General features: G+C 53.8%; 9 protein-coding genes and 1 non-coding gene across 10 annotated transcripts; 3 read left to right on the top strand and 7 right to left on the bottom strand.

Annotated features, from left to right (window-relative positions):
* Positions 1-1357: 1357 nt before the first annotated feature.
* Positions 1358-2029, bottom strand: AYL99_04679 (hypothetical protein; the record flags this gene model as incomplete). Its single annotated transcript, XM_018836191.1, has 1 exon — positions 1358-2029. The coding sequence occupies one exon, from the start codon at positions 2027-2029 to the stop codon at positions 1358-1360; it is 672 nt and encodes a 223-aa protein (XP_018695841.1).
* A 915-nt stretch (positions 2030-2944) lies between these two features.
* AYL99_04678 (hypothetical protein) lies at positions 2945-4531 on the bottom strand (the record flags this gene model as incomplete). Its single annotated transcript, XM_018836190.1, has 1 exon — positions 2945-4531. One exon carries the CDS (start codon positions 4529-4531, stop codon positions 2945-2947), a length of 1587 nt encoding a protein of 528 aa, XP_018695840.1.
* Positions 4532-5193: 662 nt separating this feature from the next.
* On the bottom strand, positions 5194-7192 carry AYL99_04677 (hypothetical protein; the record flags this gene model as incomplete). Its single annotated transcript, XM_018836189.1, has 3 exons — positions 5194-6374; positions 6434-6662; positions 6716-7192. The coding sequence occupies 3 exons, from the start codon at positions 7190-7192 to the stop codon at positions 5194-5196; spliced, it is 1887 nt and encodes a 628-aa protein (XP_018695839.1).
* A 1033-nt stretch (positions 7193-8225) lies between these two features.
* On the top strand, positions 8226-9539 carry AYL99_04676 (hypothetical protein; the record flags this gene model as incomplete). The annotated part of the gene is made up of 1 exon (XM_018836188.1): positions 8226-9539. One exon carries the CDS (start codon positions 8226-8228, stop codon positions 9537-9539), a length of 1314 nt encoding a protein of 437 aa, XP_018695838.1.
* Positions 9540-9890: 351 nt separating this feature from the next.
* On the top strand, positions 9891-11453 carry AYL99_04675 (hypothetical protein; the record flags this gene model as incomplete). The annotated part of the gene is made up of 1 exon (XM_018836187.1): positions 9891-11453. The coding sequence occupies one exon, from the start codon at positions 9891-9893 to the stop codon at positions 11451-11453; it is 1563 nt and encodes a 520-aa protein (XP_018695837.1).
* Positions 11454-11727: 274 nt separating this feature from the next.
* On the bottom strand, positions 11728-11813 carry AYL99_04674. Its single transcript has one exon. It is a non-coding gene; the product is annotated as a tRNA-Asp (tRNA).
* A 1135-nt stretch (positions 11814-12948) lies between these two features.
* AYL99_04672 (hypothetical protein) lies at positions 12949-13732 on the bottom strand (the record flags this gene model as incomplete). The annotated part of the gene is made up of 3 exons (XM_018836186.1): positions 12949-13338; positions 13389-13633; positions 13690-13732. 3 exons carry the CDS (start codon positions 13730-13732, stop codon positions 12949-12951), a joined length of 678 nt encoding a protein of 225 aa, XP_018695836.1.
* Positions 13733-14356: 624 nt separating this feature from the next.
* On the top strand, positions 14357-16149 carry AYL99_04671 (hypothetical protein; the record flags this gene model as incomplete). The annotated part of the gene is made up of 4 exons (XM_018836185.1): positions 14357-14456; positions 14520-15128; positions 15181-15494; positions 15553-16149. The coding sequence occupies 4 exons, from the start codon at positions 14357-14359 to the stop codon at positions 16147-16149; spliced, it is 1620 nt and encodes a 539-aa protein (XP_018695835.1).
* Positions 16150-16562: 413 nt separating this feature from the next.
* Positions 16563-17351, bottom strand: AYL99_04670 (hypothetical protein; the record flags this gene model as incomplete). Its single annotated transcript, XM_018836184.1, has 1 exon — positions 16563-17351. The coding sequence occupies one exon, from the start codon at positions 17349-17351 to the stop codon at positions 16563-16565; it is 789 nt and encodes a 262-aa protein (XP_018695834.1).
* Positions 17352-18087: 736 nt separating this feature from the next.
* Positions 18088-19163, bottom strand: AYL99_04669 (enoyl-[acyl-carrier protein] reductase I; the record flags this gene model as incomplete). Its single annotated transcript, XM_018836183.1, has 2 exons — positions 18088-18240; positions 18306-19163. 2 exons carry the CDS (start codon positions 19161-19163, stop codon positions 18088-18090), a joined length of 1011 nt encoding a protein of 336 aa, XP_018695833.1.
* Positions 19164-19691: the final 528 nt, after the last annotated feature.

Below are 19691 nucleotides of genomic sequence, written 5' to 3'. Positions count from 1 at the left end.
GAACTTGAATACCTACGCGAACGACACTTACGGGACGGATTTGATACGCACTGGATTGATTGATGGATGGATAGATAGATACCCCCGGTGGCCTTAACCGCTTGCTTGGTAGATATCTTATGCAGGAAACGACCTGGAGCGAAAGAGAGGTGAGGGGGAGAGACAAAAGTCTTAATATTGTTTTTCTCTTTATTTTAGTTACTTCGTCTCATACAGGCATATAGCACATTTGGGAAATGGGAGACAGATCTTCTGAGAGAGAAGCGGGAAAAAGCAGAAAGCGCCTAGGAGTCAAATCGATCCGAATCGTCTCATTATAATACTACCCGAGTGGGATGTCTAAGTACATAGGCTTGGTCCCATGCCCGCACCACTCGACACCCAGACCCAAGAACGCAATGGGGGAACGAAGAGAAGAGTCTATCCGAACAGCTGCTCTTTCGTGGTCCAAACGGGTGGATGGCGAAGGGGCTCGATGTCTCCGAGCAACCTGCTCGCCCACTCTGCATATATGGTGTAGAAGAGAAAGAAATGGTGATCATTCTATTCGTACTGGAATATCCAGATTGGTTCGGGGGAGGAAGGGGAAAGGTAGTGGCTGGTGTTAACAAACGTGTAGTAAAGGTGGGAGATGTCGTTGGGTAGATATAAACGCTGAGAGTCTTGGGATAGTCAGTTCCCGTCGCTCAAGACAAAGGAACAGCCCAGTAGAGAGAGCTCTCGCGCGCGCGTGCCATTGCGCAGTCCGTCTCTTTCAAGTTCCTCCATCCCAAAAGGGGGGACCTCGAAATGAGCTAGAACGGCCATGAAGACGCGCAAGTGGTCGAAGAAGCGTTGTCTACTTCTGACGCTGGTGGGAGCGTACAGGAAGACGATCGCAGTATCGCGGCTCGACAAATGAGTGAATGTTCCATCGTCTTGTGACGAGACCATAGACAGTGGGGGGCCATGCCGGGAAGAAGTGAAAGGACTGCAAGGTCCATGTTGGGATGGGAGTGAAAGCCCGGCATGAACATTGGATATCAGTGTTTCGAAAATAAAGCCTGTGGTATGAAGAAGCCGTCTGTCAGAATGAATGTTTTGTTTGGTATTTGTACCGGAAAATATTGTTGGGAAGTGAACCGAAATGTGCCGTCGATGAAAACGAGGAATCATTTTTCTCGTCAGTCTTAGAGGCTTGAAGTGCGAGTGAAGGGACGCGTGGATGTCTACCGGCCTGCGAGAGACTGCCAGCGTTCGCTTGTCTTAGGTAGTTGACCGGACCGTAGACCTCCTGTCTAGCAGTGTGAGGGGAGTTGCGCGTGTCGATTCAATCGCCAGCAACATACACTCCTCCGTCGCTAAGCATCGGACGTCTCTATGCCTCATCATCCGACATGGGTCCATGGCCACGATTCTGTCCCCATTGCCTCCATTCGCCATCTGCTCCACTACCTTGAGGATGCTTGTCCTGCCCACCGTCGTGTTCGTTGCCCATCCACTTGCCTTTTGCATGCTGAGAGTCAGAGCCGCCGTCAGCATCGGTAGGCATGTCAGGGTCGCGCTTCTTGAACTCCTTAGGTTCCAGATCCTGCTCCTTGACATTGGCGAGCGGGCGAACGTCAGGGTTTCCCACTACGATATTCATGAACTTGCCGGTGTTACCTTGTTGTTGCCACCAGTGGAATTTGGTGGCCTGGACGGCACGGCGAGCGATTTGCTGGACTTCTGGGTCGGGATGTCCGAATAAAGGGGTCAGGTCGATAGACTCGTCGTCTGGCATTGGTCCGTGTTGGGACTTGCCTTTTCCTTGGCCCATGCCTTTCCACTTGTGTTCGCCATGGCCTCCACCACCGTGTTGCCCGTGATGTTGACCTTCTGAGTCGCGCTTCTCTAACTCCGCTTCCTCGACATAGTAAATGGGAATATCAGTACGAGGGGGTTGGGCCCCGACGACGGATCCGTCGCTGGCTTGGAGAGAAGGGAGGGCGCCAACCTGGGCCAAGGTGAAGGCAAGTATTGTTGCCGCTGTAGCTGATGTCAATTTCATGTCAATATAGATTGGTATGGTGATGGAATGTGTTGCGGGTTCTTGGGGTTTTTGGTTTGCATGGCGACTTAGAACCAACCGAAAACCAATGCATGTACCTTATAAATTGCCTCCAAATATGCAGACACTTCTTTGAGGCATCCGAAATAAAGAAGAGCAGACATTGAACACGCTGGAGTAGGGCGCCTGCAGGAGGTGCGTCGTGCAGGAGAAAGGAAATGCAGCAAGGGTCGTCCGCAAAGAGAGGTGAATAAGAACCACAAAAGTGCAGGTTCATCAAAGGCACAGAGCAAAGAGACCCGAGACGCCAAATGGAAGCTAGGCTTGATATCGACTTGAATAGAGAGCAGATAGGCGGGCTAGACCCGAAGTCGACTTGAATAGGACGGATTGGGCCATTGTGAGGCCGGATATGTATATCAATAAGGACAATGGCGCTTTACCCTTTTCGGACAATACAAGGCTGAAAGACGGTCAGCCCGCACGCTGTGCATCTATCCTGCTCACCATTAGCTTGAAGATTTGTCGTGGCACATAGTACCATGAGTGGCTAATGGCGCAGGTCAATCGGCGACTGCCGCTTATACACCCGTGCTTCCAGCTCCACTCGACTTCTCTCGGTTGGAGATAGACTCCATTGGCAGAAGCCGGGAAACCAAGAAAACCCTCCCCTGATCCCCTGTATGTCCTTCTCTAGAGCGATGGTCAGTAGTGTGGTGGCTTGTCAATCTGAAATATTAATCCGCAAAAACAGAAAGGCTTCAAGGTGGAACATGAGACACAATATCAATAACATTGGAGTGGTCAGCATAAAGAATTGCTGTCAAGACCAGAAATCGCTAAATCGCTGATGGGTGAAGTATCACAAATGAAACTGGGGTATTGGAAATGAATTCAACCAAAATGGGCTCCCTTTCAATCCAGCTCGCTAGCGTCGCTATTGACCTGCTGTGTCGGCTCGGTTGGCTCAGGAGCAGACGGCTCCTTTTCCACATGGTCGTTCGTTGGGTCCTCCTTGACAACTTCCAGTGGGGAAGGGTGTGCTACATCGGGTAGAGTGCTCAAATCAAGGTCGGAATAATTCTCTTTGTTCTCTTCGGCCGTCATAGGTGTTTCAACATGTGCTTGCGGCTGTGTCTTCTCCTTGACAGGCTGCCTGACTTTATTTGCAGCCACCGTTTTGTGTTTAGGTGGGCTGCTGACATGACTGCTGACATGCACCTTTTCGTGGACCTTTTGCGCACTGCTGGCCGTGGGTCTCATCATTCTAGCCAGGAAACCTTCGTCTGGTCTGGCTGTGCTGACTCGAGACTTCGGTCTGTCGTGTCCGTTGGTCAGTGATGTACGAGATGCCTTCTTTGCTAACGGAAACGTGCTGGCTGAGCTACTAGCTCGGGGTGGTCGTGTCGACGAAGTGGTGGTCGGTTTCTTCGCCACAGGTTTGCGATCAGCTTCGGGTGGTGAATGCGGTGCATCATGCTTGGCAGCCGTTGAAGCGGTCGTGGCGGTAGCCGCAGCGGGAAGTTTCCCAGGTACTGTGGGGGGTTTGGGTTTGACGGTGGTGGGCGATCTGACGGCTTTAGGAGTTACAGGTGTCTGCTCTTTTTTGTGGCTTTCGGAGGCAGATGTCGATTTTGCACTTGTGTCAATCTTCGGTGCCGTGACTGGGGTCTTTCCTGTCTTCTCGGCACTCAATCTCGCTGCTTCTCTTGCTCTTTGTGCTTCTTTCGCCGATTCCACCACACCCTTGATTTTTGCAGGTCCTCCTCTGATATTGACCTTTGGCGAAGTTGGGGTTAGAGGGGAGGGTCTCGTCACTGTGGGCGATTTAGGGATGGGCTTGATATTAATCTGCTGTCTCGTAGGTGGCGGCTTGACTGGCTGTGCATCCTTGGTAGTTTGGAGAGTAGTGGTTGGGGGTGGCCCGCCCAAGGTTCCATCCTTTGCTTGCATCTTCTCAACCATTTCTGCCGCATTCGACTTATCCTCTGGCTTTGATGGCGACCGAGGGATTTTCTCTTGTATTCGACCGGATGAAATTGCTTCAGTGAGATTCTTCGCTTCTGGGGCGAGCTTGGAAGGTGTATGCTCGACAAAAGCAGATCCCTTCAAAATGGTACCGAGTCCGCCGTCATCCGTCTCGACATTTGCAGACGGTGCCGTTTGTGAACCTGACGTTGTGTCGTCCTCCGTCGTAGTGACGGCTGGCGCTGTTGACTTTGCATCCTCTGTGTCTTCGATAGCATTCTCTTTTATCTCCCCCATACTGCTCACTTCACTGGCTCTTCTGAGGCCTAGCAGGGGTGCTCCTCCGTTCTCACTGGGTCTTTCAACGGCAACGAAGCTTGCACGGACCTTGCTGACGGGTCTGCTGTTGTTGGATATTTCGGAGGGGTTTGGAGATCGGCCTCGACTGGGGGGAGATGTGGATTGATCACTGGCTTTGTTCTCGAACATTGCCCGAAGGTTCTTGACTCCGCTGTTTCCAGAGTTGGTCGACATGGCTGTAGTTTCCACGGCAAGATTAGCATATGAGTCTAACGGCAGGAGACCTCAGGTCGGAGGAAGGGAAGAGCGACACAACCGACAAAGGAAATATCCAAAATCGGACCAAAATGTCAGGCGGTTGCATGGAGCAAATAACGGTGGTGAGCAGGACGCAGGTGGATCCGGGGTTTTTTGAACAGGGGCTGTTTGGGCTCGGTTCTCTTCTCAATGCTAGACCGTCACCCGAGACGCGTTTCGCCTCACAAGCAACGCGGTGTTTCCGGAATGCTGATGCTTGGCCGGTGAAGGAACAGCAACAGGGAGAACTACTCACACACGGGGTTCACCAAGTGTCCAATCGGTTCTGCCAACTCGGGTGGGAAATGTGATGTCGAGGGAGGCAGTTAAAAAAGGGCGCAGACGTGCGGCGAGTTTCCCCCCTTTGGTGCAAGCTGCACATCCACACGTGACGGACACTGCCTTTCGTGTCTTGCTCGCGTCTTTGTTGTCTTGTCAATCATCACTGGGCTGTGACTGTCATTAATATTATTCTTCACTATCTAGGGAGCTATGTGGCATCCCAGTACGAGGTACCCGTTCAGATCTATTCCGAAGACCTCCATGCCTCCTATTGCTCTATGTTCAGGAAATAAACAGATTCCCCCTGGCACTTATATTCAGACATCGATGACCTCCGAAGCTTGCTCAGTGACCGTGACACTGACAAGATTCTTTGTAATCGTCTTGACTGGCTTTGCACTCACCAGATACACAAGCTTTTCTGTCCAGAAATGGGACACTATGGCCTGGAGCAGGGGTACGCTTCCAAACATCGTGCCCGCAATGGGGAAGAGCACGTAGTCGACCATGGTGATGAGAGAGAATCTTTTGCGGTACGAGAACTCTTCAGCCAGTTCCTCATACAGACCGACTCTCTTCATCTCCCGTTCCCGGGCTTCAATACAAGCCCGATGGTATGCTTCATAGAAGACAACAAAATATATTGTCATCAATGCGAAACTGACGCCCCGCAAAACTGAGGTGAGATCCATTGCAGCAGTCAAGAGTTGGCAAGAGGTGATCGGATATGGAAACGCCGTATAGATGGCCGACGCAAGCAGAACAAGGAATAGATGGATCGGTAAGAAGTGCGCTTCAAAAAGGCGACTGAACAAGATCAGGTTCCTCCAAGTAAATCTTCGAAGATTGGGGCCGTGAAGGGCATGCTGGCTGAGTTTCAGGCATATCTCGACGTGACGAGGTCGATATGGTCGGTCAGAATCGGATGAGCTCCCTTCACTCGATGGAGTAGGTAGATCATGAGGGAGAAAATCAGGCCCAATCTTGCACCACTGGCGGACGGCATATCCAGTGTCGAGACATCCCCACATATGTCGAAGACCTTGCGCGTATCGGGCAGAATGGTTCGCCAGCCAGCCGCGGATTCCAGGCTTCCCCGTCGTGACATTGCACTGGCTTGCCGGACTCGGAATTGGTCTTATCAGCATACGGCCGTTCGTGGCAAAGTAACACTTCAACATCATGTGCATGTCTTCGCCGATGGCCTCTGACCCAGTGTCCCAACCACCAGCAATGCAAATAAGAGGAAGTGGCAGAGTATATACTGCTGTAGGGATTGCGACAGTCGATCGAGTGGGTTTGCTGGTGAAACAGGAGAGCCCGGCTCCGCACCACATCAGATCGGCGATGCGCACCATCTGGGGCACCAAATGCGCGTTGCGGTCGAAAACAATGGGCGGCATGTAGAGGGTCATATCGGTCACGCCTTGCTCTTTGCGCTTGTCGAGGTGATGGGCGAGGATGGTCTCGAAATATTGACTCAGGAGGTGGGTGTCACCTAAACCCATGTCAGTATGTTTCCCTTCGATATTTGGTCCTGTTGTTTGGATCACTGACTGTCCATTACCGTTACGAGCACGCTTGACCAGCCAGGGTCATTCAGGTATTTTTGCTCTATCTGCCTTGCGGCCCAACTTACATTGCTGCTTTTTCCGGGGGCTTCGCCAGGCAGACCTGCAGGGTGGACAGTGTATTGCATCTCTCGAAACTTGCCGGCGAAGAGCTGGATCAAATTCCGAGCCACGGTGACACCGTTTGGATCTCGTTCCTCCATGGCTAAGAAGATCTGTATCTCTGTCAGCTGTTGAGCCGCCGAACGATTGTGAGGGTTTGCCCAACATCATACGACGATCTGGCCAGGTTGTGGCTGGCAAGAACTCTCAGTGAGGTCTCGAGTATCTCAATGTCTTCCTTGTAGCTGGGCACGACCACTGCCATCATTACAGGGCCTGGTCCCTTCACTGTCTCTTGCTCAGGCTCAAGGCCCTGGTGCTCGTCTCCAAATCCATCGCATCGAAACACGTCGTCATGTGTGACCCTTGACCGTCGATGAGCGGCTTGGATTTCCCGTGTTGCAGCATATGCGGACGCGCATAGCCGTAGAGGGAACAGGAGGGCGAGGATGTGCAGGAAGACCGAGTAGGAGATAAAAATAGTCTGGGCGATGACAGGACTGGCAATATGTCTGAGAAATGGAGGGTAGAAGAAGGTGAGCCATTCTGTCTCAACAATCTTCAGGGCGGCCTCGAGCAGGATCAATAGGCCAAAGACTGACAAGCCAGGAATACAACGGAGCGACCACCTGAGAAAGCCCATGGTCGTGGTTCTTGTTGGAGCGTTTCGCAGCAGTCGTCCCGAGCAGGCTGCAGAGAAACGGGAGGGTGACAGTGGGAGGTGGAAGAGTTTGTAGCAGGTAGCAGCGAGGTAATGAGTGATGCCAATCTTAAGAATTAAGCTGAAGACAAGTTCCTGGATAGAGTGTTAGAGCTAGGAGAAGTCCTGGCACAACCCAAGCCCCCAATCCGGTGGGTGTGAATCTCTTCTTCTTGTCTCTTCACCTCCCCCCTGCTGCGGCATTCATGCCTCCTTCTCACCGTCTTATCACACGCTTCTTTCTCCCCCTCTCCCCTGCAAATGACACCCTGGCTGGTGGCAGCATGACCATCACGAAATCCACCACCACTGGACGCAAAGGCAAGACTTCGCCAACGCGCACTCACAGCCAACATTTCCTCCATGTACCCGTTTGGGTCTTGTTATCGTGTTAGCGCTAGCAATGGCGAGTCCAGGTGATCCGCATTTGGGAGGGCAGCGAGGACGACAAAGAGGTGTTGATGGCGTGTATACCAAACAACGATGCTCGTGGGCTTACCGTCAAACTTACCTAACCAGTCACCTGAACCTTTCACAAGTGTACGGCTTTGGTTCCACCAATCAACGGATTGTCGATTGCCAATCGTCCTCCACGTGCCTCGTTGGCCGTTCCCTCCAGGCTCAGGCAATCTTCCAGATGAAGCGAACGCAAATTCGAGAATTTCAGGATTTTGGCAGCATGTTGTGGTTCCAGTGTCGACCTGGATTGCGAGGAGGGGAGAAGAGGTGGAAAAATCACCCAAAGGTACAAAGCATTCAAATATAGGCATACCACCAATTCTGATTGCTTCTGACAACGACAATGCAACAGTCAGCGGATAGCCAATGATTGTACCGAGATGGCCGGAACAACGCGGCTCGTTGTGCCTGGCTTTAACAAATGCGCCACGGCAAATGTGCGACCAGCCAGCAACCAAGCGCAATTGTTCGATCCTGATCCCTGGGGGCATGAGATACAAATTGGACGGTGTTGGAAATGGTCTGGCCGATGCATCATGCGTCCAACTACTCCCTGCTAGCCAGCGGGGGTAGACGCAGGCGCAGTCTGTGGAAACTTTGCAGAACGCCACTGATTCTGATCCTTGTCACCCTGGCCGGCCTCTGGCTCATGGTGCGGATACTCTGGCGAAGAGGAAGTATCCCGGCCAATTTGTCGCTGTATCCTGACGCGGAGTCGATCAGAGGCAATGTTACTGTCTCTTATGATCCGCACGATCGCCTTTTCAGCCCTCCACTCAGCACTCAGGGCCGCAACATTGTCGACAAGGATGGCAGGCGTGTCAAGCTCGTCTCGGTCAACTGGTATGGTGCCAGTGACATATATATGATCCCTGGAGGCCTGGATATCCGACATCGAACCAAGATTGCCCGCATCATTCGTGAGCTCGGATTCAATAGCGTCCGACTACCATATGCCGACGAGATTGTTCGCAAGAATCCTGTCATCGATCCCGAACTTCTGGCAGCCAACAAAGACCTCGTTGGGTTTCGATCATTGGATGTCTATGCTGCAGTCGTCCGCACCCTGACCGAAACAGGCCTCGCCGTCATCATCAACAACCACATCACCCAAGCGAGATGGTGCTGTGATGGCTATCCCTGCGACATGGGATGGTCCAACAGTGACCTCGGCCCTTTATGTCCTGTCCGTCAGACTGAGGAAGATTGGATTCAAGATCTCACAACAGTGATGAAACCTCATATCCACGATCCGCTGGTTGTTGGTGTGGACCTGCGGAATGAGGTCCGTGGTTTTACGGGCAGATTCATGTGGGACTCCTGGGCAACGGCTGCCGAACATGCAGCAGAACGACTGCATCAACTCCAGCCCGGATGGTTGATGATCGTGGAGGGTGTTCAGTCCGCCAATGATATCAGGGGCGCCCAGTATCGGCCTGTTCGCCTAACACAGGAGAACAAATTGGTTTATTCGTCTCACGTATATGGATGGTCAGGATGGGGATCCCTGGTGCCGTACTGGTATCGAACGTACAAGTCTTTCGCCGATGACATGGACAAGAACTGGGAGTACCTCCGCCAGACCGACACCGCTCCTGTTTGGGTTGGTGAGATAGGAGCTCCAAACTTCCCGTCAAGACGAGATTACCACTACTGGAGGAATCTCATGCGGTATCTGAGAGAGTGCGATGCCGATTTCGCCTACTGGGCAATCAACCCGCGCAAGCCGGAGAGTGATGCTACTGAGACGTATGGTCTGCTGCAGGACGACTGGCAAACACCAGTCTACGACTACCGGTTGTTGGATATGGCTGCTCTGAGACAGAAATAGGGTGCATGAGACCTTGTATGATGCTCGGCTGTTCTATCTCCTGAGAGGTACAATATATCGGTGTCGACAGGTGGTGTCCGGGTCCTTCGGATCGACGACGGATCAATTTTGTTGCGTTGCCGATATCAGTTATCGCCGTTTCACTTTGCGGAGACGACTGTCACGCCGTCCTCCGTATCGAGCAGAAGCCATCGCAGATGACTCTTTCTATCATAGGATGTCCAGTTTATTATTAGTTGAAAATAGAAATGTAGAGAAAAGCGACATACCTGAGTACCATTTCACCTATCCTTACCCTCCCTTTCCCCGCAAGCCTTCCATAGTTCACGTCTTTCCCCTCCACAGCGTCCGATGTCTCCGAAATCCGAGCTTGACCCTCTGCTCCCCCAGAACGACCCGGCGCCAGAGATCCAAGGCTACGGCTTTTCCAAGTACAGGGGCTACGAAGGCATACAACCGGCAGAAGAACACAAGGAGTCTTTGAGGCGATGGAACGAAGAGATCCAGTCCCGGCCGGGGTATGGAGATGCCGGAGCAGAAGAAGATGGGGATGATGATGACCACCGGTCCCTGTCGTTCGAGTCCACCAAAGGCGCACTGAATAAGATCGCCTCGATATTCTTCATCGTGGTCGTGTTTGGCCTCGTGGCCACTTTCCTGAGCCCCGATACAAGTGGCCCAGATCCCATACCTACACCGAGACCCATCGTGCCCGTCCCCAACCCTCGCCAGACGATCGAGGAACGGGCGCTGGCCATCCTCACCCACACTCCCCTGATCGACGGTCACAATGACCTGGCGATATTCATCCGCGGCGCGTACAAGAACAAACTACACACCAAGGAGTTCCGGGACAAGTTTGAAAACGGGAACATGGAGCTGAATGTCGACCTGCCCCGGCTGCGCAAAGGGCTCGTGGGCGGGGCGTTTTGGAGTGCCTTCGTCGTGTGTCCGGAGAAGGCCAGCGAGGACTTTTCAGACGAGCAGTATGCCACGGCCGTGGCGCACACGTTGTCCCAGATCGACTTGGTCCGTCGCTTGCAGGGGGAGTACACCGGGAACTTTACTTCGGCGACGTCGCCGCTTGAAGTGGCACTGTCGAATTTCCACAGCACGAGGCGCCTGATCTCGCCGATCAGTATTGAAGGACTACACCAGGTTCCGCAGTCTGCACCGTTGTCCACGCTACGGTTGTACTACGCCCTGGGCGTGCGGGCGGCGACGCTGACCTGGAACTGTCACAATGCATTTGCCGATGCAGCGTTGATTTCAACAGGGAATGGCACAAGCATTGCTCCTTACCAACGCGGTGGACTGACTTCAGCCGGGCGTGATGTGATCCGCGAGATGAACCGCCTGGGAATGCTCGTTGACATCTCGCATACGTCGTACTGGACGCAGAAAGCGGTGTTGAGCAACGGCACCTCGGCGGCGCCCGTCATATACTCTCATTCATCGGCATTCGCATTGTGTCCACACCCGAGAAACGTCCATGACGATATTCTAGATCTAGTCAAGGAAACGAAATCCCTGGTGATGATTAATTTCAGCCCCGGGTTCATCTCATGCTTACCTCCTGCGAATGAGAGCGTGTTGCCGGAGTTCTACGAGAAGAACAATACCTTGCACCAAGTGGCGCGACATGTTATGTATGTGGGCGAGAAGATTGGATATGATTACGTTGGTTTGGGCAGTGACTTTGATGGGATGGGCGAGCTGACTCCCCGAGGGTTAGACGGGGTGGATAAGTATCCCGATCTGATCGCAGAGCTGTTGAGGCTGGGTGTCAGTGACGCAGATGCCGCGAAGGTTGCAGGTGGAAACCTGATTCGAGTATGGAAGACCGCGGAGGCCGTTGCAACCAAATTGCAGCGGCAGACTCTGGAGGGCGAGGACGAAGTGAGCGGGTGGTAGCCTTGCTCCGCTCACTCGTTGGGGGTTTTCAGGCTGACAAGAATAGAAAATGAGAGAAATGTCACGCTTATGAGATCAGGACCATGATGTACGCACAGCTGAAACTGAGCCGCTCACAAAGACCCCATGTAGGGGAAAACCCAGGACCCAAAAAAGGCGCACAAAAAGTCATGTAGGGGGGCCATGGCCATTCGAACCCCGTAACTTGACACAGGAAAAAAAAAGGAAAATAGTCTCTCTGGCGAGGAATTGCTGTAGCGATAATCAGTTCTCATTCCTCCGTGTGAAGACTGGACAACAACTCACAACCTCGGCCACCGGCGTGACAAGCCGGTATTCTACCACTGAACTACCAGAGACGGTATGATGGTGCGGACCTCGTTCGAGGGCCTCTGGATTGATGGAGAAATATGCGATATTGCAAAAGATAAACACATGGTTCTGGCGGATTTGGAAAATGGAAACATGGTAGTAATATAGCGAATGTGAGTCAGCATGAGTGATGAGTGATGGATGAGTGGGAGGCCCATCACGTGCCGGGTGGGATTGGTCGACGGCGTCCTCGAGATGGTGCGTCTTGGTCTTGTGCTAAGGTAGGTAGGCCCGGTGATTGTGTGCTGGGTCTTAAAGCGATTCGTGTAGAAGAAGGTGGCCTGGGGCTCGTGGGCGGTTCGTGGCAGAGCCGTGGACCTTTCCCCTGCCTGGTGTCTGAGCTGGAAGGGGAATATGGACATCTTGGCCGCGTGATACTATTCTAGACCCAGTCGACATGGGCGACGCAGAATCCAAAGAGAGTCCCATCGTGAATGCTCCGTAGAAAGGGCGAACATGACCCGACGGGCAGGGATTGAACTCTTTGATAGGACTATACTGCAGGTTGGTTGAGCTCATAAAGAGCCTCATCCCAGACCCGCTGCAGATGTCTTGATGGTGGACAAGGACCGCGTATAGGCTCATCTTGAAACCTTAGAGTAAAGAAGTACATCTTCCCTGCGATTTGACGAACCGATTTAGGGCCCTTGTTGACCCTGCAGCACCTCGAAGGAAGTGGGAGATGCCATTTTGTGTGTTTTGCTTTCTTGACTGGGATTTCGACATTACCTGGGAAATTCTATACCTCGGAAACTGCTTCCCCAATGGCAGTATATGTGAGAGAGGACCTTTGAAACCTCGAATCATTCATGAGTGCCGCACAAATTATGCACCGGCACCTTTGGGTGAAATCTCTACTGTAGAGGTAATTTTCGCAGCGACTTGTCGGTACCTGCATGGTGCGCCCCTGCCAAGGCTTGTCCCGTCCAGAGACTCGGTACAGGTTCTGATGCGAATGAGACTGGACGTATTCGATGTGTTTGTCCTGGAAAGATAATCCTTACAGCACAGAATGTATTTGGTACTGCTCGTAATATACTCTAAGTGTTCAAACACTCTCCTCGACCCGTCTTGTATGTCTGCTGCTCTTTAAACCTGCCTAAATGATTGCACCGACCGCCTTTCACAGCTTGGCCTTTGCTTCCCCGGGTGGAATGATCCTCACCGGCGTGAACGGGACTCCCAAATGGTAGAACACCTGATCCCACCGATCGTTCCCAAACCACTCTTTCTTTTGCCCTTCCGAGTTGACGGCGACGATCCACGGCGCGCCAAAGGCACCTGATCCCATGGTCAGGTCAATCACTCTTTGCTTGTTCTCTGGTGAGACGGCCTTCTTCATGATTTCCTTGATCTCCTCGTCGGGAAAAATGCCTTGCAGGGCTTTCACGATACCCTCTGGCTTCGCGATGTTGATGCCTTTACTCCAGTATGCCGTGCTGAAAGCCGGAAAGGTCGCTTCAAACTTCTCCGCCGGATAGTGGTCTTTGATCCATGTGGCCACACGAACTGCCTACACATGCCGGTTAATCATGATGGGATCCCAGGGACGGTGGGACTCACGAAAAGAGACAGGATGGGGAATTCCTTTGGCCGGACGACCTTCAGCCCGAGCATCTCCCCGGTCATTTCGGTGTCTTGCTTTGCAAAGGCCTCCTTGGCTTTGGGAGTTGGCGTAAAAGGGTTGCCCACGCCATCACGGGCGGCACCCAAGAAGAACGGTATTATTTCCACAGATACACCGTATGCATTGAGGAGTGGCCGGTAGCGGATGGTGTTGGTGAAGCCAAACCAGGAATAAGGGGATACTGGGGACACACAGTGAGCCTCGAACAGATCTCGCCTGGCCCTGTGTTACGCATACCGCAATCCACATAGATGGTCAGCTTTCCTCCCTCTGGACGCATCTTTCCAAGCTGCCACTGGAGTTCTGTGGGTGGGGAGACGTCAATCTAGGGTTTGCACGAAGCTGTGGGACTGGTGGTTGGGCTTGGTGTTGGGGTGATTGGTTCGTTGGCAGTAGTAGATCTCGTCGATGGCGCCGCTGCAAGGTTGTCCTCTTGTCCCTCCTGTGTCGTGATGATTATTTATGATCAGTCCATGCCACCAAGCAGAATAAATGGGGGGACGATGCACGCAAAGGACGGGCAGAAAGCAGCAACAAATTTGTCTGGTACACGGCGGCACCGCGATTGCCGAGGCTCCGCGGGGATCACGACGACTAATCATGAAATATGGAATAGTTATACAATTTCCCTTTCTCTTCCCACCACCCCCAATTCACCGTGTCTCCCTCTGGCTGGCGAGGCTTGCCTCCTACGCACGAAGGCCTTTTCTAATCTTTTCAAAGACACGGCATCTGACAGCAATGGCGGTCCTTGCTCCCCCATCCCGTGACGACCTTGCTGTTCCCGGCAGCTGTGCCCCTATGGGCCGCTGGGGCTCTCAAGCACTACATATCCCATCCAGGTACGGCCGCCGAAGCAACAGGCGACACCTGAAAGTGTGCCATCAACCTGCATTCCGTCGCAATGCCTATCGAATCCGCTCATCCCCCCGTCTCTATCCCTCCAGTTGATGTCTGGACATATCTCTTTGATCGCACAGACCGCGAATTCCCCGAGGATCATGGTGAGTGACGGCACAGACCCTACCACCTCCCTGCCTGTCCCATCATGCTCACAACCTGGATAGTCGTCTATGTCGATGTCTCGGCACAGAAGCAACATACACTGCGGGATGTTCGGAACGCTGCCCTCCGCTTTGGCCAAGGCATCCAAAGACAATGGAATTGGCGAAAAGGCGACGTGATGGCCGTCTTCACCCCCAATAGCGCAGAGATTGCGCCCGTGACTTTTGGTACTCTCTGGGCCGGTGGTATCGCGTGTCCGTTCAACAATCTCTACACCGTCGGCGAACTTGTGTCACAGTTGAAGTCGTCCCAGGCCAAGGCCTTGACAACGCATGTCGCATGCGCCGAGGTCGCTCGCGAGGCGGCATTGATCGTCGGCTTACCCCTGGACCGGGTTATCTTGGTCGGCCCGCGAGATCCCAAAGGTCGATTTCAGCACTTTTCGGACATCCAAGCCTCTTCGGCCGACGCAGAGAAAGTCTCGATCGATCCAAAGGAGGATCTGGCTTTCTTGGTGTACTCTTCGGGAACAACAGGACTGCCCAAGGGCGTCATGCTGACACATGAGAACATCGTGACGAATCTCCTGCAGGCCATTGTGATGGACAAGGGCCGGACAAATTGGAGTCGGGATAGAGTCATTGGCTTCCTTCCCCTATACCACATCTACGGTCAGTACACATGCGACGGCTGATCGGGACCATGCTAAACGCTCTCCTGTAGGTCTCGCAGTGCTTCTGCTCAGTCCTGTTGATCGAGGGGTGAGGGTCTACATCATGCAAAGATTCGAGTTGGAGCCCTTCTGTCGCATCGTCCAAGAGGAGAAAATCACAATAAGCTACGTCGTTCCACCGGTCGTCCTGCTCCTCGCCAAGCACCCGCTCGTTGGCAAATATAACCTGAGTTCGTTACGGATGATGCACTCGTCGGCGGCACCTCTCACAAATGATCTGGTGGAGATGGTTCACAAGCGGCTGAAAGTGCCCATCAAACAAGGATATGGCTTGTCAGAGGCGTCCCCGGGTGTGGCCACGCAGGTATGTGGAGTGGGCAATATCCATTCGAATGGACAACGTGCTAACTTATTACCGATAGTCCTGGGAACAGTGGAACACGACAGTGGGCTCGGCCGGAAATCTTCTGCCATCGATCTCCCTCAAATGCATGAACGACGGCAAGGAAGTGCCTCTGGGGGAGACCGGGGAGATCTGGATCAAGGGTCCCAACATCTTCAAAGGGTACTACAACAACCCCAAGGCGACGGCAGAGTCCATCACCCCCGACGGCTGGTACCGCACGGGTGATGTGGGATACGTCGACAAGGACCACAACATCTACATCACCGACCGCGTCAAGGAGCTCATCAAATACAACGGGTACCAGGTTGCGCCCGCCCAGCTGGAGGGGTTGTTGTTGGCGCATCCGGCCGTCAACGACGTCGCCGTCATCGGGGTCTACAGCCCGGACAGAGCGACCGAACTGCCCCGAGCTTATGTCGTGCCGGCCAAGGGCTACAAAAGTGGACCAGAGCTGGAGAAGGAGATCTGTGAGTGGCTGCACCAAAAGGTGGCGCCACACAAGCGACTGAGAGGCGGGATCCGATTTGTCGATGCAATCCCCAAGAGCAGCGCCGGCAAGGTGCTCCGCCGGGTCCTGGCTGAGCAGGCCAAGAAGGAGACGGCAAGGTTGTGATTTGATGAGAGACTCGCCATGGACGGAGCACGGAGCAAGTGGATGATACGTTGGGGGCACGGTCCATCGAGCCAGCCGAGTCTTGCTGTTTGTGGAAGCATGACATGTGGACGGACGTGCCAGGGCATATGTGATTGATTTGAGGGATTGAATGATTCCACAAAGAATAGATGTTTTTTTTTCTTTTCTTTTATTGATGCATTGATCCCGAACCATTAATGCACTGTAATACACGGCCATTGTGGTCCTTTGGGCCAATTAAATCGATATCTCCTGCCAGACTCTCTGCCACGCCCACCTCCTCCCCCTTCTCTCGCCAGGCCTTCTTTCCTCCTCCTCCCTTGCCTTCCTCCTCCTCCTCCTCCTCCTCCTCCTCCTCCTCCTCCTCCTTCTCCACCGTCACCCTTCTCTCATTACAATTTCGAAAACATGCTCTCCTTCTGCGGGCGGACGTCCAGCTCGTGGGTCCAGGCGCTGCGCGGCTGGATGTACAGGAACCAGTAGGTCTGGGCCAGGTCGGCGGGCGAGACGAGGTGGGCATCGACGTCGTCGAGCTTGTCGCCCTGGCCCGTGCGCTGCCACTGGCGCCGTGACCACTCGCCGATCAGCTTGCCGTCGACGGGGCTGTCGACGATGATGTGGGCGGCGTGGATGCCCGACGCCTGGTACTCGCGCGTGATGATCTGGCACAGCGACCGCAGCCCGAACTTGCCCGGGGAGAAGCTGGCCAGGCCGGGATTCCCGCGCAGCGCGCCCGTGGCGCCCGTGAACAGGATTGTGCCTTTGCCCGCCGCCAGCATGTCCGGGAGCACGCACTTGGTGGCCCAGAAGGCGCCGAACAGGTTGATCTTGGTGAAGTTCTCGAATTCCTCCGACGACGTGTCGAGGATGGCCCGCCCGTTGACCCGCCGCGCGCCCGCGTTGTACACCAGCACGGCCACGGGGCCCAGCTCGGCGCGGATGCGCTGGAAGCTCGCCAGCACGGAGCTCTCCTGCCGCAGGTCGGTGATGTAGTACTGGGCTGAGCCCTTGCCGTGGTCGGCGTCGATGCCCTGGGCCATTTTCTGCAGCTTGTCCTCGGTGCGGGCCAGCAGTGCCACGCAGAATCCCCCGGCGACGAAGCGGCGAGCCACGGCCTCACCGATCCCCGGGCCGGCGCCCACCACGGCGATGACGGGCTTCTTTTGCGGGTTCAGAGACATGGCGTTGAGGGGAGAGTTTGTTTTCGTTGTTTCTTTTTGGGTTGGAATGATGGGATGCGTATGTAGGTGGTTTCGCTGATGTTGGTTTTGTGTTCCGCCGGTTCGCACCACTAGAGGGCTGGTTTAATTAAAAGACCGTGTGTCCTCGATGTGAAGAAACCCGAGAAATGGCCGGGGGCATGGGATCAGATGGAAGCTAAATCAGTCCAAATAAATTATATGAAGCATGTTTGTTAGAAAGAGATCAAAAGAAGAGGGTTTAGGGGGCTGGTGTGCTGGAGAAGGAGAATAATAGTAATAAAGAATAAGTAATCGAGGCGCCTGGCGATAGTGGCGGGAGCCTCGGTATACATATCAATCCGTGGGTCCCATACAGTAAGTAAATCCGTATACCATGGATGGAATAGTAAGCAGCGAATATCAGATATTGCACGCATTGTAGCAGTCTTCCGTACGTAGGGAGGCTTTGTAAGTATGTAGGGACTGGCATGAGGATCTGTCACAAAGCACCGAGCTATGGCAGTCTATGCTCGAGTGAGGAATACAGAGGCATTCAATTGTGTTAGTACCGACAAGGCCTGATCGAGCGGAGTGGTGCAGAATACATAATACAAATATAGTAGATTGGCACGCTTGATACTTGAGATCTAGAGAATACAGATGATTCTTACCCCCCCTACATAGGGCCCGTTCTATTACACACTCTCTATCACTCGCAGCTCTTTGACATGATAGACTATAACTTGCTCTGAGCAGGCTGTCGCTGACTCGCAACCGATTTCGAGAGATTAGACAAGACCTCCCCAGCCTCCCGTTCAATGCGTGCAATGAGCTCTGCACACGTTGGGATGTCGTAGATAAGGCCCATCACTTGCCCAGCGTACCAGACCTGTGACAATGAGTTAGCCAACAAAGAAACCTCTGTCAGGGCCACAACGCATAACGAAGACTCACCCCGTGTTGAATATCGCCGCCCGTAAGAACCTCCCGGCCTCGAGCACCGCTCACCACCGGCGCAACCTCCGCAAACTCCCCCGTCGTGCTCGTGGATTCGATTTCAATCGTCTTGGCCGTCATCTGGTTGGTGTACATGCGGCTGGTGTTCTTCCACCTCCTCAGGATGAGGGTGGTCTGGTGCTCGTCTCCCTTCACGATGGCCTCCTTGACATTCAGGTGGATGGGCGCCTCGACCGTGCACATGAACCGCGTGCCCATGTTGATCCCCGCGGCCCCCAGACTGAGGGCGGCCATCAACCCGTACCCATCGGCAAACCCGCCAGACGCGATGAAGGGCGTGTTGCCCAGTTCCTGACGCGCACGACTGTTCAAGATCAGAGACGCAATGTCGGACTCTCCAACGTGGCCGGCGCATTCGAACCCGTCTATCGACAAGATATCCACGCCGAGTCGGATGGCCGCTTTCGCATGTCGGATGGTCGTGGCCTTGTGGATGACTGTGATGCCAGCCTCCTTCAACTTCTTGATGACAGGGCCGGGACTGTTGCCTGCGGTTTCGACAATCGTCACACCCTCGTCGATAATCGTCTGGGTGAACGCGGGATAGTCGGGCGGGTTGAGGGCGGGCAGCAGGGTGAGGTTGACGCCAAAGGGCTTCGACGTCAACGACCGCGTCTTTCGGATCTCCTGTCGAAGGTGCTCCGGGTCCGGCTGCGTCAAGGCGTTGATGATCCCCAGACCGCCAGCGTTACTGACGGCGGCGGCAAGCTCGGCGTATGCCACCCATTGCAGACCACCCTGGACGACGGGGACCCTGATCCCCAACTTCCGCGTCAGGGGCGTGTCGAAAGCCATGACGATCTTTGTTTTAGTCTAGAGGCCAACCAAAAAAAATTGGAGAGAGACACGGAGGAAGACCTGGAGGTGTTTCGTGGGACCAGACGCCGTGCAGAGAGACCGGAGGAACTCACTCGACCCTTATCGGGCCTTCATATCCAGAATCACTTGTTACGAATTAAGCGTAGTAATCAGACGGCAAGCAGGTGGGTAGTAAGCTCACATCGGACCTCGTCCGAGGTACATGATACTCACCTGAGACCATCGCATCCGTGGCGTTGACCGTCAAAAGGTGTGACATGGGCAGCACGAGTCCGTACGTAAGGACATCAAAAAAAGACCCCATCGACAATCTCAACCAGAATTGCTGGTCGAGGACTGTATCCTCGCCGAGATCACCGGCTGGAAAGCGAGGAAGAGGTCAGATTGCCTTTGTGCGATCCCTAAGCCTCTTCCGTGCGAGAAGCGTATCACTAATATATAAATTCAAATCCCAGCGTCAGCCGAGGCGGATCCTCCGGTGCACGCATAAGCACGACCGCCATA

Source organism: Fonsecaea erecta (assembly GCF_001651985.1).
Source record: "Fonsecaea erecta strain CBS 125763 chromosome Unknown Scaff3, whole genome shotgun sequence".
Classification (NCBI taxonomy): Eukaryota; Fungi; Ascomycota; class Eurotiomycetes; order Chaetothyriales; family Herpotrichiellaceae; genus Fonsecaea; species Fonsecaea erecta.
The sequence above is the reverse complement of the archived record's forward strand: the minus strand, read 5'-3'. Positions and strand labels throughout refer to the sequence as shown.